The following is a 19383-nucleotide window of genomic DNA, read 5'->3' on the forward strand; positions in this document are numbered from 1 at the left end:
TGTTTACCCTATAAGTTTTAAAGGGGTACTCCGGTGCTAAGATGCCTGATTGCGGGGGTCTCGCCGCTGGGGACCCCCGTGATGTTGCGTGCAGCACAGCTGACACGCCCCCTCCCATAGGCTTGCATTGAGGGGGCGGAGCATGACGTCACATGGGGGCGGGCCATGACGTCACAATGCTCTGGCCCAGTGATCGCCAGTAATCAGACTCGGAGCGAACATGCGCCGGGGACTGATTGTAACGGGGTGCTGCATACAAGAACACGGGGGTCCCCGGTGGCGGGACCCCCGCGAACAGGCATCTTATCCCCTATCCTTTGGATAGGGGATAAGATGTCTTAGCGCCGGAGTAACCCTTTACGTTTTTTTTCAGACTTATTTCTCCTTGTGAGCTGAAATGAATATGACGGCCTTATGGTCAATGAGGGGACTTATACCTGTTGCCTTCTTACACACACAGATATCAATAACAAATCCTTCTCCAACTAGAGCTTTCCTGGCAAAATCCTCATCATATGAGAAACCATGGAACTTGTCTTTACCGATTATGTAATATGTCATACCTAAACACCCAATTAATATCAGGTGTCCTCCAGGTTTCAGTAACTGTGAGAACTTCCTGAGATATCTCCTGTAGTCATCTTGGTCTTTGCAGATAACATCCAGGAGCCAAGCGCTGGTGATACAATCTGCTGGTGGTAAGACTATGGGATCCATTATATTTTCTTTGTCTAGGTCACATTTTGCGACATGTTGAGCGGCTTCTCTCACTTTTCCTTCTTTATCCTGTAACTCAGTGCTAAATGACAAGGGAAAAAATGAAGAAAGTGATTGTCCTACAGTCAACCTGAATAGGGCAGCAAGAAAACTAAGTAGTAAGAGGTGGATATTGGTACCTGTACATCCTTTCCATCTGGGACACCCTGGAAAGTTTAGTGTCTAATAAACGCACACAAGAACCACACTTGCTTCATAGGTAGTGAGTGAAAGCTACTATCATTATTCAGGCACTCACTGATAATGTCAGGCATCAGAGCCAGAGCCAGACTGTATCAACAGAACACCGATCACACTGAACATGCAGTATTCAGTAGCATAGCATTGTGTAGTGAATGTAATCTAATAATTGCATTTAATAGTCCTATATTTTAATTATTTGAAAACATGTTCCCTTAAAAAAGATAACGTGTCAAACCCCCCACCACCCTCCGTTTTTCATTTTACAAAAATGTTATTAAATGTGATTGCCGCATGCAGAATTGTTGCCACTATTGAAAAAACATTTTTCATGATTCCACACAGTGTTTTTAGACACATCATACCATGAATTAACATTTTTGGGGTTCACCATACATTTCATGGTAAAATGAAAAGTGTCATTACAAAGTAAAATGGTGGAACAAAAAACGAGCCTTCATATGGATCTGTGGATGAAAAGATAAAAGTTACGTTTAAAAAAATAAATAAAAAATTGTCCTGCCTACTCGGCCCCCGTGATCTCCCGAAGCACTTGGCGTTCTAAATAAATGTTGGGTTCCGGCAGCGGCAGTGGTCGTTATATCATGACCACACCCCCTTGTGACATCACACCACGCCCACTCAGTTTTAATGTGCCTCTGGGTCTGCAGGAACAGAACAAACACGTACCTGTCAAACTCTCCCAATGACAGCGGATCCATACTGCCTGGTCTGTGCCACAGTCTTCTTCAAAACTTCCACTGACATGCATAGAGAACATAGACAGCAGAGAAGAGGACCATTGCAAAGATCGGGTAGTCAGGAAACTAACAGAGACTAAGAAGTAGGATGGGTATATAAACATGTATATGTAACATTTAAAAATTGGATTTTAGGGATTTTGGGGAGGATTTTGATGAGCTGTCAAAGGCTAGAGTTAACAAGGGGTCCAGTGATCCTTAACACCCCACAGGTGTTTGACGACTTTTCGTTAAAGTTGGATGTGTAAATGATATTTTTTTCACTAAAATGCTAGTTTTCCCCCAAATTTTAAATTTTTACAAGGGATAAAAGGACAAAATGCCCCCAAAAATTTGTAACCCCATCTTTTCTGAGTATGGAAATACTCCATGTGTGGACGTGAAGTGCTCTGCTGGCGCACTACAATGCTCAGAAGAGAAGGAGTCACATTTGGCTTTTGAAAAGCAAATTTTGCTAAAATGTTTTTTGGAGGGCATGTCACATTTACAAAGCCCCTATGGTGCCAGGACAGCAAAAAAAAAAAAACACATGGCATACTATTTTGGAAACGACACCCCTCAAGGAACGCAACAAGGGGTACAGTGATCCTCAACACCTCACAGGTGTTTGATTACTTTTTGTTAAAGTCGGATGTGTAAATGAAAAAAAAATTCCCTAAAATGCTGGTTTTCCCCCAAATTTTAAATTTTTACAAGGCCCGCAGAGCATTTTACGCCCACATCTGGGGTATTTCCGTACTCAGGAGAAATTGCGTTACTAATTTTGGGCATGTTAGTGTAAAATGTAATTTTTTTTTACACTAACAGGCTGGTGTAGCCCCACACTTTTCCTTTTCATAAGGGATAAAAGGAGAAAACGCCCCCCAATAGTTGTAGTGTAATTTCTCCGGAAGTACGGAAATACCCCATATGTGGCCTTAAACTGTTTCCTTGAAAAACGACAGGGCTCCGAAGTGAGAGAGCACAGCTCCGCCATGCGCATTTGAGGACTAAATTAGGGATTGCATAGGGGTGGACACAGAGGTATTCTACACCAGTGATTCCCAAACAGGGTGCCTCCAGCTGTTGCTAAATTCCCTGCATGCCTGGACAGTCAATGGCTGTCCAGAAATGCTGAGAGTTGTTGTTTTGCAACAGCTGGAGGCTCCATTTTGGAAAAACTGCCAAAACAATATGTTTTTAATTTTTATTGTGGGGGCGGGGGGGGGGGGGCAGTGTAAGGGGGTGTATATTTTGTGTTTTACCCTTTATTATGTGTTAGTGTAGTGTAGTGTTTTTAGGGTAACACTGGCGTGTTACGGTGAGTTTCCGGCTAGGAGTTTGCGCTGTTGCGAAAAATTTGCCGCAGCCCAAACTTGAAGCAGGAAACTTACTGTAAACCTGCCCGTGTGAATGTACCCTGTACGTTCACCTGGGGGGGCAAACCTCTAGCTGTTTCAAAACTTCAACTCCCAGCATGTACTGACAGACCGTGCATGCTGGGAGTTGCAGTTTTGCAACAGCTGGAGGTACACTGGTTGGAAAACCTTCAGTTAGGTTCTGTTACCTAACAGTATTTTCCAACCAGTGTGCCTCCAGCTGTTGCAAAACTACAACTCCCAGCATGTACTGATCGCCGAAGGGCATGCTGGGAGATGCAGTTATGCAATAGCTTAAGGTACACAACTACAACTCCCAGCATGCCGAGACAGCTGTTTGCTGTTTGAGCATGCTGGGATTTGCAGTTTTGCAACATCTGTAGGGCCACAGGGATCTCCAAACTGTGGTCCTCCAGCTGTTGCAAACCTACAAATCCCAGCATGCCCAGACAGCAAACAGCTGTTTGGGCATGCTAGGAGTTGTAGTTTTGGGAGATCTGGAGGGCTACAGTTAGAAACCACTGTATAGTGGTCTCTAACTGTAGCCCTCCAGCTGTTGCAAAACTACATATTCCAGCATGCCCAAAAAGCTGTCTGGGCATGCTGGGAGTTGTAGTTTTGCAACATCTGGAGGGCTACAGTTAGAGACCACTGTATAGTGGTCTCAAACTGTACCCTCCAGATGTTGCTAGGAAACTCACCGGCTTCCATATGATCCAGCCGCACGACATCGCCGCCCGCCGATCTCCATCACCCGCTGCCTCCAATGCCCGCTCAGATGGGTAAGTGGATCTTCGTCCCCGCCGGTTTCCCCATCCTGCCCCACCTATTGTGGGTGGGTAGTATGGGGAAAACGAAAGTTAACCCCCCGCCCCCGATCTGCTATTGGTGGTCTCGTCTAGAACACCAATAGCAGGGATAGGAGGGGTGGCAACTCTGCCACCTCACTCCTATCCCTTCAGGGGGATCATGGGTGTCTTAGACAACCGCAATCCCCCTTATATTCCGGGTCACCATAGACCCGTAATGACCCGGAATCGCGCAAATTGCAATTGTGAGTTCACTTGCGATTTGCCGTGATCACCGACATGAGGGTTCTGATGACCCCCTTGGGCGTTTGCACGGGATGCCTGCTGAATGATTTCAGCAGGCATCCCGGTCCGATCCCCGCCCGGTGCACGGCGGGGGCCGGAATTCTCCATGACGTATGCGTACATCATGGGTCCTTAAGTACCAAGGTGTCATGACGTACGCGTACGTCAAGGGTCCTTAACACCTTAAGGACCAAGGACGTATGAGTGCGTCCTTGGTCCCGCTCCCATGATATAACGCGGGGTCCCACGGTAACCCAGCATCATATCACGGCGGGCTCGGCGTCATAATGGCGGCATCCTGAACAGCTTACAGGACAGCCGGAGGGTCCCTACCTGCCTCCTCGCTGTCCGATCGCCGAATGACTACTCAGTGCCTGAGATCCAGGCATGAGCAGTCAAGCAGCAGAATCATTGATCACTGGTTTCCTATGAGAAACCAGTGATCAATGTAAAAGATCAGTGTACGCAGTGTTATAGGTCCCTATGGGAGCTATAACACTGCAAAAAAAAGTGAAAACAAGTGAATAATGATCATTTAACCCCTCCCCTATTAAAAGTTTGAATCACCCCCCTTTTCCCATTAAAAAAACACAGTGTAAATAAAAATAAACATATATGGTATCACTGCGTGCAGAAATGTCTGAATTATAAAAATATATCATTAATTAAACCGCACTGTCAATGGTGTAAGCGCAAAAAAATTCAGAAGTCCAAAATAGTGCATTTTTGGTCACTTTTTATATCATGGAAAAATGAATAAAAAGATCAAAAAGTCCAATCATTGCAAAAATGGTACCTTTAAAAACTTCAGATCACGGCGCAAAAAATGAGCCCTCATATTGTCAAATACGCGGAAAAATAAAAAAGTTATAGGAGTCAGAAGATGACAATTTTAAACATATAAATTTTCCTGCATGTAGTTATGATTTTTTCCAGAAGTGCGACAAAATCAAACCTATATAAGTAGGGGATCATTTAAATCGTATGGACCTACAGAATAAAGATAAGGTGTCATTTTTACCAAAAAATGTACTACGTAGAAACGGAAGCCCCCAAAAGTTACAAAACAGCGCTTTTTTTTTTCAATTTTGTCTCACAATGATTTTTTTTTCTGTTTCACCGTAGATTTTTGGGCAAAATGACTGACGTCATTACAACGTAGAACTGGTGGCGCAAAATATAAGCAATCATATGGATTTTTAGGTGCAAAATTGAAAGAGTTATGATTTTTTTAAGGCAAGGAGCAAAAAAAACGAAAGTGCAAAAACGGAAAAGAGATATTCCAGGAAAAAAATTTTTTTTTTTAATATCAACTGGTGCCAGAAAGTTAAACAGATTTGTAAATAACTTCTATTAAAAAATCTCAATCCTTTAAATAATTATCAGCTGCTGAAGTTGAGTTGTTGTTTTCTGTCTGACAACAGTGCTCTCTGCTGACATCTCTGCTTGTCTCGGGAACTGCACAGAGTAGAAGAGGTTTGCTATGGGGATTTGTTTCTAAACTGGGCGGTTCCCGAGACAGGTGTCATAGTTACATAGTTACATAGTTAGTACGGTCGAAAAAAGACATATGTCCATCAAGTTCAACCAGGGAATTAAGGGGTAGGGGTGTGGCGCGATATTGGGGAAGGGATGGGATTTTATATTTCTTCATAAGCATTAATGTTATTTTGTTCCAGGAATGTATCCAATCCTGTTTTAAAGCTGTTAATTTTTCCTGCTGTGACCAGTTCCTGATGTAGACTGTTCCATAAGTTCACAGTTCTCATGGTAAAGAAGGTGTTTCGCCCCTTGAGACTAAACTTTTTTTTCTCCAGAAGGAGGGAGTACCCCCTCGTCCTTTGGGGGGGTTTAACCTGGAACAGTTTTTCTCCATATTTTTTGCATGGGCCATTTATATACTTATATACGTTTATCATATCCCCCCTTAAACGTCTCTTCTCATGACTAAACAATTGTAACTCCTTTAATCGCTCCTCATAGCTAAGATGTTCCATGCCCCATATTAGTTTAGTCGCGCGTCTCTGCACCCTTTCCAGCTCCACAGTGTCCCTTTTATGTACAGGCGACCAAAACTGAACAGCATATTCCAGGTGAGGCCGTACCAATGCTTTATAAAGGGGTAGTATTGACTGACATTGCCTGCTATTCTGTAGTCTGTGATCTACAAGTCACCCAGATCCTTCTCTACCAGTGACTATGCCAGTTTAATCCCCCCTAAGACATACGACGCATGCAGGTTATTAGTACCCAGATGCATAACTTTACATTTATCCACATTGAACCTCATTTGCCAAGTGGATGCCCAGACACTTAGTCTATCCAAGTCATCTTGTAACTTATGCACATCCTCTATAGACTGTACCGTGCTACAAAGCTTGGTCATCAGAGAGGACTTAGACAGAAAAGAACAACTCACCTTCAGAAGCTCATAAGTACTAAAAGGAATAAGATTTTTTAATAGAAGTAATTTACAAATTTGTTTAACTTTCTGGAGCGAGTTGATATATAAAAAACGTTTTTTCCTTAATAACCTCTTTAAGGACTGAACCCTTTTTCACCTTAAGGACGCAGCCCTTTTTTGCAATTCTGACCACTATCACTTTATGCATTGATAACTTTGGGATGCTTTTACCGATTATTCAGATTCTGAGTTTTTTTTTGTGACATACAGTATTCTACTTTAACACAGTGGTAAATTTTCGTCGTTACTTGCATCCTTTCTTGGTGAAAAATCCCAAAATTTCATGTAAATTTTTTAAATTTAGCATTTTTCTAATTTTGAAACTCTCTGCTTGTAAGGAAAATGGATATTCCAAATAAATTATATATTGATTCACAAATGCAATATGTCTACTTTATATTCACATCATAAAGTTGACATGTTTATACTTTTGGAAGACATCAGAGGGCTTCAAAGTTCAGCAGCAATTTTCCAATTTTTCACAAAATTTTCAAAATCGGAATTTTTCAGGGACCAGTTCAGATTTGAAGTCGATTTGAGGGGTCTTCATATTAGAAATACCCCATAAATGACCCCATTATAAAAACTGCACCCCTCAAAGTATTCAAAATGACATTCAGAAAGTGTGTTTACCCTTTAGGTGTTTCATAGGAATACCAGCAACATGAAGGAGAAAGTTCAAAATCTTCATTTTTTACACTCTCATGTTATTGTAGACCCAGTTTTTGAGAGAGAAAAAGCCCCCCAAAATCTATAACCCAATTTCTCTCGAGTAAGGAAATACCTCATAGGTGGATGTCAAGTGCTCTGTAGGTGCACTACAAGGCTCAGAAGGGAAGGAGCACCAATGGGATTTTGGAGAGTAAGTTTTTCTGAAATGGTTTTTGGGGGGCATGTCACATTAAGGAAGCCCCTATGGTGCCTGAACAGCAAAAAAAACAACAACATGGCATACTATTTTGGAAACTACACCCTTCAAGGAATGTAACCAGGGGTCACGTGAGCCTTAACACCCCACAGGTGTTTGACGACTTTTCGTTAAAGTCGGATGTGTAAATGAATTTTTTTTCACTAAAATGCTGGTTTTTCCCCCAAATTTTACATGTTTGCAAGGGGTTATAGGAGAAAATGCCATCTCTTCTGAGTATGGAAATACCCCATGTGTGGACGTCAAGTGCACTGCTGGTGCACTACATTGCTCAGAAGAGAAGAAGTCACATTTGGCTTTTGGAAAGCAAATCTTGCTGAAATGGTTTTTGAAGGGGCATGCCGCATGGTGCCAGAACAGCAAAAAAAAAAAAAAACACAACATGGCATACTATTTTGGAAACTACACCCCTCAAGGAATGTAACAAGGGGTACAATGAGCCTTTACACCCCACAGGTGTTTGACAAATTTCCACAAAAGTTGGACAGGAAAATTTACCCCAATTTTTTCATTTTCACAATAGGTAATTGGAGAAAAAGCCTCCCAAAATGTGTAAATGTGGAAATACCCCATCTGTGGATGTAAAGTGCTCTGCGGGCAAGCTACAATGCTCAGAAGAGGAAGAGTGCCATTGAGCATTTGGTGAGAGAATTTGGTTGGAATAGAAGTCTGGGGCCATGTGCGGTTACAACCCCCCCCCCCCCCCCCGTGGTGCCTCATTTTGAAAACTACACCCCTCACAGAATTTAATAAGGGGTGCAGCCCACAGGCGTTTGACAGATCTTTGGAACAGTGGGCTGTGCAAATCAAAAATTAAATTTACTCTCGGGCTGCAGAAATTGCCCGATACTTTTAATTGCCTGAGACTTTTATTCATCCTGCTGTCTGTCAGGTGCTGAGAATAGTTAGTGTGGAGGATGGGATTTAAGGGTAGAATATGTCAACCATATATGAGGTCAGGATGTGAGGACATGATATAATGTCGGGGTATGAGAATGGGATATAAGGTGTAATTAAATGATTCTTGAACAATCAAGCACTGAAAAAGTAATGTAGGTAAAAGATGTAGGTATACATGTATACAGTCCATTTTCACCTTAAAGGGGTACTCCGGTGGAATTTTTTTTTTTTTTTTTTTAAATCAACTGGTGGTAGAAAGTTAAACATATTTGTAAATTACTTCTATTAAAAAATCTTTATCCTTCCAGTACTTATTAGCTGCTGAATGCTACAGAGGAAATTCCTTTCTTTTTGGAACACTGATGACATCACGGCCACAGTGCTCTCTGCTGACATCTCTGTCCATTTTAGCAACCGTGCATAGCAGATATATGCTAAGGGCAGCATGGTGGCTTAGTGGTTAGCACTGCTGACTTGCAGTGCTGAGGCCTTGGGTTCAAAAGTAATTTACAAATATGTTTAACTTTCTGGCACCAGCTGATTTAAAAAAAAAAAAAAAAAAAATTGTTTTTCCACCGGAGAACCCCTTTAAAGCGTACCCGTCAGATCACTCAAAAAAACAAAACTGTTATATGTTGCGCAGTATCTCATCCTGATCATGCACATGTACTTTGTATGTGTCTGTGACCAACATTTCTCTCAGAATTAGCTTTATTTCTGAAATACCTTAATTTTATCTACCAGAAGCAGGGGGCGGGTACTCAATGTGATAACCACTCCCCCTCCCTCTCTTCAGTCCAGTGCTTCCCAACCAGGGTGCCTCCAGCTGTTGCAAAACTACAGCTCCCAGCATGCCCTCACATCATTTGGCTGTGCAGGCATGCTGGGAGTTTTAGTTTTGAAACAGCATGAGGATATGATTGTAGTCCCCCTTTATTACACACACACACACACACACACACACACACACACACTGGGTTCATATATTCTTACACATACACATTAGATAGACACACTGATACACACACACACACATATATATATATATATATATATATATATATATATATCCACACACACACATATACATACATGCTTAGACACTCACTTTTTCATCTGCAATGCATGTTTCTGCCTCTCTCATTGATGTCTGCTGTGTGAGAGCCGGCAGCAGACTTCCTGCCCCTCCCCTTCCCCTTCTCTTCACATGAGTCTCTGCAGTGTGTACAGCCCCTCCCCCCTCCAAAACATCCCGGAGTCCAGGACGAAGCAGTGTAGACAGAAGCACTGAATGCATTCCAGGAGGCAGAGGGGGCAGTTGTTTGACTGGCTTTTTCAGTATGAAATACTGAAAATTTTCTAATGAAAGCAAATGCAAAACCAATTGTTTTTGCATGCTTTACAACATATCAAAAGTTTTTATATCTGACAGTGCCTATTTAAGGACCAGAGCATTTTTTTTTGCAAATATGACCACTGACCAATAACTCTGGGATGCTTTTACTTTTCAGTCTAATTCCAAGATTGTTTTTTCATGACATGTTCCACTTTATGTCAGTGGTACATTTTTGACAATACTTGTATCATTTCTTGGTGAAAAATTCCAAAATTTGATTATAAATTTAAAAATTTAGCATTTTTTTTCACTTTGAAACTCTCTACTTTATATTTTCATTGTAAAGTTGACATGTTTTTACTTTTGGAAGACATCAACATTTTTAACTCCATTTCTTCTGAGTAGGGAAATACCCAATAAAGTGCTCTGTGGGCGAACTACAATGTTCAGAAGAGAAGGAGCCCCATTGGACTGTCACGATTCCGGCTGGCAGGTAGTGGATCCTCTGTGTCAGCGAGGGATTGGCGGGGACCGTGCTAGTGGACCGGTTCTAAGAGGCTACTGGTTTTCACCAGAGCCCGCCGCAAAGCGGGATGGTCTTGCTGCGGCAGTAGCAACCAGGTCGTATCCACTAGCAACGGCTCTACCTCGCTGACTGCTGAGAAGGCGTGGGACAGAAGGACTAGGCAGAGGCAAGGTCAGACGTAGCAGAAGGTCGGGGGCAGGCGGCAAGGTTCGTAGTCAGAATGGGTAGCAGAAGTTCAGGACACAGGCTTTGGACACACTAAACGCTTTCACTGGCACAAGGCAACAAGATCCGGCAAGGGAGTGCAAGGGAGGAGACTAGATATAGCCAGGGAACAGGTGGGAGCCAATTAAGCTAATTGGGCCAGGCACCAATCATTGGTGCACTGGCCTTTTAAGTCTCAGAGAGCTGGCGCGCGCGCGCCCTAGAGAGCGGAGCCGCGCGCGCCAGCACATGACAGCAGGGGACCGGGACGGGTAAGTGACCTGGGATGCGATTCGCGAGCGGGCGCGTCCCGCTGTGCGAATCGCATCCCCAACGGCCATGACAGTGCGGCGCTCCCGGTCAGCGGGACCGACCGGAGCGCTGCAGGGAGAAAGACGCCGTGAGCGCTCCGGGGAGGAGCGGGGACCCGGAGCGCTAGGCGTAACAGTACCCCCCCCTTAGGTCTCCCCTTTTCTTTGACCGGCAACTGCCTCCCCTGGGATGAGGACACCGGGAAAAAATGGAGGGTTTCCTCAACGGCAGGCAGTACAGCAGGAGTGGGAATGGGGAGGGAGGGCAGAGGGCGAAGCCTGGCACGGGGCAGTGTGACACCAGGACGGGGGCCATGAGGAGGCACAGAGGTTTGCCTGACGGGACTGGGAGGGGGGGAGAGGCACTTCCTATGGCAGGCAGAGTCCCAGTTCTTTATCTCCCCGGTGGTCCAATCAAGGGTGGGGGAATGAAGCCGGAGCCATGGCAGACCGAGGAGGACCTCAGAGGTACAACTGGGGAGAATGAAGAACTCAATCCTTTCGTGGTGGGGTCCGATAGACATCAGGAGGGGTTCTGTGCGGTAACGCACGGTGCAGTCCAATCTGGCTCCGTTGACCGCGGAAATGTAGAGCGGTTTGGCGAGACGGGACACCGGGATGCTGAATTTATTAACAAAGGACTCCACAATAAAATTCCCGGAGGCACCAGAGTCCAAGCAGGCCACGGCTGAGAGGGAGGAGTTGGCTGTAGGAGAAATCCGCACGGGCACCGTGAGACGTGGAGAAGAAGACTTAGAACCAAGAGATGCCACACCCACGTGAGCTGGGTGTGTGCATGCGTTTCCCAGGCGTGGAGGACGGATAGGGCAATCCACCAAGAAATGCTCGGTACTGGCACAGTACAGACAGAGATTTTCTTCTCTACGGCGATTCCTCTCTTCCTGGGTCAGGCGAGACCGATCCACTTGCATGGCCTCCTCGGCGGGAGGCCCAGGCATAGACTGCAAAGGATGCTGTGGGAGAGGTGCCCAGAGATCTAAGTCTTTTTCCTGGCGGAGCTCTTGGTGTCGCTCAGAAAAACGCATGTCAATGCGGGTAGCTAGATGGATGAGTTCTTGGAGGTTGGCAGGAATCTCTCGTGCGGCCAGCACATCCTTGATGCGACTGGATAGGCCTTTTTTAAAGGTCGCGCAGAGAGCCTCATTATTCCAGGATAGTTCAGAAGCAAAAGTACGGAATTGTATGGCGTACTCGCCAACGGAAGAATTACCCTGGACCAGGTTCAGCAGGGCAGTCTCGGCAGAAGAAGCTCGGGCAGGTTCCTCAAAGACACTTCGGACTTCAGCAAAGAAGGACTGGACTGTGGCTGTGGCAGGATCATTGCGGTCCCAGAGCGGTGTGGCCCAAGACAAGGCCTTTCCTGAAAGAAGGCTCACTACGAACGCCACCTTAGACCGTTCTGTAGGAAACAAGTCTGACAACATCTCCATATGCAGGGAACACTGAGACAAAAATCCACGGCAGAGTCTGGAGTCCCCATCAAATTTGTCCGGCAGGGACAAGCGGAGGTTAGGAGCGGCCACTCGCTGCGGAGGAGGTGCAGGAGCTGGCGGAGGAGATGGTTGCTGCTGTAGCAGAGGCAGAATTTGCTGTAACATGGCGGTCAACTGCGACAGCTGCTGTCCTTGTTGGGCAATCTGCTGCGATTGCTGAGCGACCACCGTGGGAAGATCAGCGAGACTTGGCAGCGGCACCTCAGCAGGATCCATGGCCGGATCTACTGTCACGATTCCGGCTGGCAGGTAGTGGATCCTCTGTGTCAGCGAGGGATTGGCGGGGACCGTGCTAGTGGACCGGTTCTAAGAGGCTACTGGTTTTCACCAGAGCCCGCCGCAAAGCGGGATGGTCTTGCTGCGGCAGTAGCAACCAGGTCGTATCCACTAGCAACGGCTCTACCTCGCTGACTGCTGAGAAGGCGTGGGACAGAAGGACTAGGCAGAGGCAAGGTCAGACGTAGCAGAAGGTCGGGGGCAGGCGGCAAGGTTCGTAGTCAGAATGGGTAGCAGAAGTTCAGGACACAGGCTTTGGACACACTAAACGCTTTCACTGGCACAAGGCAACAAGATCCGGCAAGGGAGTGCAAGGGAGGAGACTAGATATAGCCAGGGAACAGGTGGGAGCCAATTAAGCTAATTGGGCCAGGCACCAATCATTGGTGCACTGGCCCTTTAAGTCTCAGAGAGCTGGCGCGCGCGCGCCCTAGAGAGCGGAGCCGCGCGCGCCAGCACATGACAGCAGGGGACCGGGACGGGTAAGTGACCTGGGATGCGATTCGCGAGCGGGCGCGTCCCGCTGTGCGAATCGCATCCCCAACGGCCATGACAGTGCGGCGCTCCCGGTCAGCGGGACCGACCGGAGCGCTGCAGGGAGAAAGACGCCGTGAGCGCTCCGGGGAGGAGCGGGGACCCGGAGCGCTAGGCGTAACATGGACTTTTGGAGAGATAATTTTTTGGGAATGGAAATCTGGGGCCATGTGCATTTACAAAGCCCCCATGGTGCCAGAACAGTGAATCCCCCAACATGTGACCCCATTTTGAAAACTAAACGCATTACAGCATGTAATAAGGGGTGCAGTGAGCATTTACACCCCACTGGCCTTTGACAGATCTTTGGAACAGTGGGATATGCAAATGAAAATGTAAATTTTTCATTTTTATGGACACTGTTCAAAGAATCTGTCAGACACCAGGGGGGTTTAAATGCTCACTGCACCCCTTGTTACATTCCTTGAGGAACATAGTTTCCAAAATCGGGTCACATGTGGCAGGGAGGTCCACTGTTCTGGCACTAAGGGGTGCTTTGTAAACGTAAATGGCCTTCAATTTCAGACACATTCTCTCTCCAAAAGCCCAATGGCGCTCCTTCTCTTCTGAGCATTGTAGTGTACATGCAGAGCACTTTACGTCCACACATGGGGTATTTACATACTCAGAAGAAATGGTGTTACAAATTTTGCGGGGATTTTTTCCTATTACCCTTTGTAAAAATAAAAAATTTGGGATAACACCAGCATTTTAGTGAAAAAAAAATGTTCACGTCCAACTTTAACGAAAATTCTTCAAACACCTGTGGGGTGTTAAGGCTCACTATACCCCTTGTTACCCCTTCCGTGAGGGGTGTAGTTACAAAATGGGGTCACATGTGGGAGTTTTTTTATTTATTTCCATTTATGTCAGAACCGATGTAACGATCAGCCACCCCTGTGCAAATCACCTCAAATGTACATGGCAATCTCTCACTCCTGAGCCCTGTCATGCGCCCAAAGAGCACTTTACATCCACATATGGGGTATTTGTCTTACAAATTTTGGGGGTAATTTTTTCCTTCTACCTCTTGTGAAAATGAAAAGTATGGGGCAACACCAGCATGTTAGTGTAACAAAAATATTTTAATTTTTTTTACAATAACATGCTGGAGTAGACCCCTACTTTACCTTTTCAGAAGAAGTGAAAGGAGAAAAAGCCCCCCAAAATTTGTTAGTCAATTTCTCCCGAGTACAGATACACCCCATATGTGACCCTAAACCGTTGCCTCCAAATACAACAGGGCTCCAAACTGAGAGAGTGCCATGCTCATCTGTGGCCTAAATGAGGGATTTGCATAGGGACAGACCCGGATGCAACAATTACACTTGCCTCCGATACCAAAATTACCCTACAGCAGTGTTTCCCAAACAGGGTGTATCCAGCTGTTGCAAAACTCCAAGCATGCCTGGTCAGTCAGTGGTTGTCCGGCAATTCTGGGAGTTGTTTTGCAACAGCTGGAGGCTCCATTTTGGAAACACTGCTGTACCAGACGTTTTTATTGGGGGGGGGGGGGGTAACTGTGTAGGGGTATACAAATATGTAGTGTTTTACCCTTTATTTTGTGTAGGTGTAGGTTAGTGTAGTGTTTTTAGGTACATTCACATGGGTGGGGGTTCACAGCGAGTTTCCTGCTGGGAGTTTGAGCTTCGGCGGAAAATTTGCTACATCTCAAACTTGCAGCGAGAAATTCACTGCAAACCTCCAGCTCTTGCAAGACTAAAATAACTGCATAACTATAACCCCCATCATGCACAGACAGCCAAAGGGCATGCTGGGAGTTATAGTTATGCAACAGCTGGAGGCACAATGGTTGCAAAACACTGAGTTAGGTAACAGACCCTTGTTTTGCAACCAGATGGCCTTCAGCTGTTGCAATAGCTACAACCCCCAGCATGCAGAAGGGCATTCTAGGACTTGTAGTTATGCAACAGCTGGAGGCATTCTATTAATACTCCCAGCATGCCCTTTGGCATCCCATGCATGCTGGGGGTTGTAGTTATGCAATAGCTGGAGGCACACTGGTTGCAAAACACAGAATGTGTTGCTTAACTCAGTGTTTCACAACCAGTATGCCTCCAGCTGTTGCAAAACTACAACTCCCAGCATGTATGGTCTATCTAGTGCCACCTCACTCCTGCTGCTAAAGGGTTATAGGTGCTGTGTCAGACGGCACCTACCACCTTTTTTTCCCAGTCACCGGGGACCTGATTGACCCAGAATCGCTGCAAATCGCCAATCTGAATTGACATGAAGGGGGGGGTCTTAGGACCTCCCCAGGGGTTTTGCTCGGGGGGGCCTGCTGAATGATTTCAGCAGGCATCCCGGTCCAGTCCCCACCCGGCGGACAGCGGGGACTGAAATTCCCAAGGGCGTACAGGTACGACCTGTGTCGTTAACAGGTTAAGCATTTTCTAGTGCTTCTGCCTATGATAATGACAATGGGTTTCCCCTATAACTTGGACAAATATTTTACCTCTTTCCTTCTATGTCTACATGGATCTTTGTGGCATGTCCCCATTCAAATGCTCCAGTACGTGTGTTCAGCCATCTTTTTAGTTCCAGGATACATCTGTCTTGGACCTTCAGCACTATGATGTGTTTAAAGAACTCACTGGGTGCATAGAGATGGTGAATCATAGAACCAATGCTGAGGTCAATCATGACATCTCCTCTTATATGACCTGTAGCGAGAAATTCTGAATATTAGAACATCATGTGATAAACTATTGTATAGGGCATAAATAATAACTAGAAGAAAAAGCACACATAACCTTTAAATGTTTTTTGTGACACATAAAAATGAAAACAAGCATTTTTCAGCGCTTGTAGTTCCAGGTAAATTAATACTTCATAAAAGCCTACAGTACATTGCAGATACAGAACAGGCTTGGGGGGGGGGGGGATTATCCCCTTAATCATATGCCAAAAGAGGAGGGGTTACAAAGCAGCCTGCAGTGATTGGCTAAAGAGACCCAGCACAGAACAGTGGAGTCAGGGAGGAAGTGAATGCATGGTGAGTGAGGGCGGGCAAAGGGCTGCCTTGGATACAGCCTTTTCTGAGCAATGGATGTCAGAATGAGTGAGCAGCAGGACATAGGGATTTGTGAGCCAAATACAGAAGCTACCATTCACCAAAGGCAGAAATCCATGATGAGTCCCAGAGCATACATTAAGTAACTACAGCCCCTCCAGAAAAAAGAAAAAAAAACTATATCTAGGGACCCTCTAAAAATTTACTTTTATTACCATCCTTTAACATGAGGAAACTTTCCTCCAATTAACTCAATTTAAAAAGTTAAAAACCCAGTGTCACTTAACTGCCTACCTACCAGTGTTTTGTCTATTCCCCACAATGGATGCTCGCTACCTCAAAACCCTTGACAAAGCCAAATACTGGCGAAAAGTCAGGGAGGTTGTTTGATGCTTTAAAAAATTTCTGCCCCTTGATATATGTCCCCCTGCCATGGTCCCCAGTTATCTTCTATAATCTATGGTTTAATCTAGCAGTAAGAGCTGAATTTTTCTATAGTGTCACCACAGAAGAACATTTATCATTGTAGAATCCCCATTTGTAGTGTCTGTGTAATACAGAATAGGAAAAGCTCTCCAAAGCAAGAAAGACGCTGTCATCCTCCTTTAATCTGACCAATATGTCTATCATTAGTGATAACCAAAGCATAAAATAATTGTTGATGCATTTTGTTTCTAAGAACTGATACATTTCACTAAAAACTACCGTATTTTTCGCCGTATAAGACGCACTTTTTCTTCCCCAAAACTGGGGGGAAAAGTCGGTGCATCTTATACGGCGAATACCTGCGGCCATCAACGGCCGGGACCAGCCGCTAATACAGGACATCACCGATGGTATTTAGTGTTAGTTTATAACTGTAACTATAAACATTGTTATAAAACTGTAAAAAAAAAAAAAAAGAAGAAGAGTGGAATCACACATACCAGGCATGAAAATCTTTGTAAGATTTTCCATGGGAAAGATCAAGAAATCTTCTTCAAAGACCACATCAGGTTTATTTGACAGGTAAAGTTCTAGATGTTCTCTGGAATCAAATCCATGTTCATGATAGATCTTACGGGAGACGGAATCCATTGTGTAATCTTCTATCACAGCCAGATGACTATCTCTACACCGGAGCTAAAGTTCTGTATATATAATTACAGGAATGTATTTGCAGGTTACATTAGTAAGAATCATTTATCACATCATGTGTTATTGTCATCATGAGACAGTCATGGGAACATGTGCTAGAAATTCACTGGAACATTAATGATCTTCAGAAAAACAAATCTCCACACATAATTTTAGGATAAAAAATACTGTCCATTTGTGTTTAACCCCTTCCCGACCTAGTGAATTCAAATGTTTTTTTCTTGAGTTCTTTTCCTACTTTCTTTTTAAAACTCATAATGTTATTATTTATCCACACTATTTTTTGTGGGTTTATGTAAAAAAAATCTAAATTGTTCAATATTTTGTTGTGATCATTTTCTCTTATTTCATTGTATAGTAAAAATGGCTATTCTTGGGGTCAGTATGATAAGGATATGATAAGTTTGCATACTTTTTGTTTTCTTTTATTACTAGTTGAAGTCAAGAGAATTTTTTTTTTAAGTAGAATTTTATTCAGTTTTCAGGATGTCAGAAAACAAATCAACAAAAACAATCAAATGAAGCATAACAGCATGGCATGAGTCCATAGACCCAATAGAACAGTGTATGTAGGCCCACATAATAATGGGTGCATAAATCGCCATGGAAGCCACACACACATTGAAGTCTAAAAAGTAATTGTACAACCATGGCAACTATTGTAGAGGACAAATGCCATGTAGGCAACTATATCTGAGAGAAGGTCGTGGCAATAATATGTTATAACCGAAAGGAGAGGGAGAAAAAAAAAAAGAAAGGAGGGAAAACCAGGAAGAGAGGAGAGGGAGAAGGAGGGGGGCAAAAGAAGAGGGAATGGAAGGGAGAGCAAAGGAGGGAGAGCAGGAGCCAGGGAGGCAGAGGTCTAGGGAGGTGGAAGATTACCTTGCAGGACAAGTCCGGATCTCCGATTAACGAGCCGTGACACCATGTAATGGGAAATGCTAGCAGCTGTATCGACATAAGCAAAAACGGACGTGGGCCCAATGGGGAGTGGGCGTCAAGAGGGTTGTGAGGAGAGGGGTGTATGGAGAACAGTGAATTCAGGGGAAGAAATGAACTCTGTCCACGGGCGCCAAAGGGCGAAGTGAGCATCCATTCTTCCCCTGGAGTCAGCAACTAGTTCCTCCATTCTATGTATGTGGGACACCTCCCGAAGCCAAGACGAGAGGGAAAGGGGGGGGGGTGGATTTCCATAAAAGGGGGAGGACAGCCCTAGCGGCCAGTAGGAGAAAGCGCAGTACAGATTTGGACCATTTGGTCGGGGAGCCCGGGAGAATACTAAGAAGTAAAGGGCGCGGGTCCAAGGGCAAGGTTACCGACGTCAGCTGGCAAATCACGTCCAGGACTTGCGTCCAGAAGGTCGTCAGCGCAGGGCAAGTCACCCAGATATGGGTCATGTTCCCCCCACTAGTTCCGCATCGCCAGAACCTGTCCGGGAGGGTCAGATAAATGCGGGAGAGAAGGGCCGGGACCCTGTACCACCTCGTAAGGATTTTATAATTAGTCTCTTGAGCCTTACAGGAGAGGGAGTTTTTATGGCACAGGGTTGTTGCCATGGACCACTCACGGTCAGTGATCGGGCTCCTTAATTCACGTTCCCAGCCCTGCCTATATGGTAAGGGGGAGTCGCGGAATTGTTCTATGAGGAGACCATACAGGACACTCACCGGGCAAGGCACTGGCGACGCAGAAGTGCACAATGCTTCAAAGGCCGTCATTGGGCGATGCAGATTGAGTTCAGATTTGTGTTTGGAGTAGAAGTGGCCTAACTGAAGGTATTGAAGATGGTTGGAGGCAGAGGGAGGGGTGGATGGTAGTAGGTCCGGTAGGGGCCTCAGGGACGTATCGCTAAGAAGAGCTGAGAACGTCAGTCCATCTCTTCTATCATGACCCAAAAAGGTAGGAGACGTGTAAGCCGGCGTGAAAACCTTCAGACCAAAGACAGGTGTCAGGGGACCCATTGGCAAGATCAGTAACTCCTCCTTAAGTAGGAGTTACGGGCAGTAACAATGGAGTGTAGAATCGGGGGTAGGCCAGAGACGGTTGATT

General features: G+C 45.1%; 1 protein-coding gene across 1 annotated transcript in view; it reads right to left on the reverse strand.

The window, feature by feature from the left end:
* Positions 1 to 375: 375 nt before the first annotated feature.
* LOC130293269 (indolethylamine N-methyltransferase-like) overlaps positions 376 to 19383 on the reverse strand; it is a 35462-nt gene continuing 16454 nt past the window's right edge. Inside the window, exons 4-6 of the mRNA XM_056541772.1 lie at positions 17124 to 17224; positions 15640 to 15847; positions 376 to 799 (exon numbers count right to left, since the gene is read on the reverse strand). Coding sequence (XP_056397747.1) covers positions 376 to 799; positions 15640 to 15847; positions 17124 to 17224 — 733 coding nt within the window. The remainder of the gene's footprint in view (positions 800 to 15639; positions 15848 to 17123; positions 17225 to 19383) is intronic.

This window comes from Hyla sarda, chromosome 10, assembly GCF_029499605.1.
Source record: "Hyla sarda isolate aHylSar1 chromosome 10, aHylSar1.hap1, whole genome shotgun sequence".
NCBI classification, from domain to species: Eukaryota; Metazoa; Chordata; class Amphibia; order Anura; family Hylidae; genus Hyla; species Hyla sarda.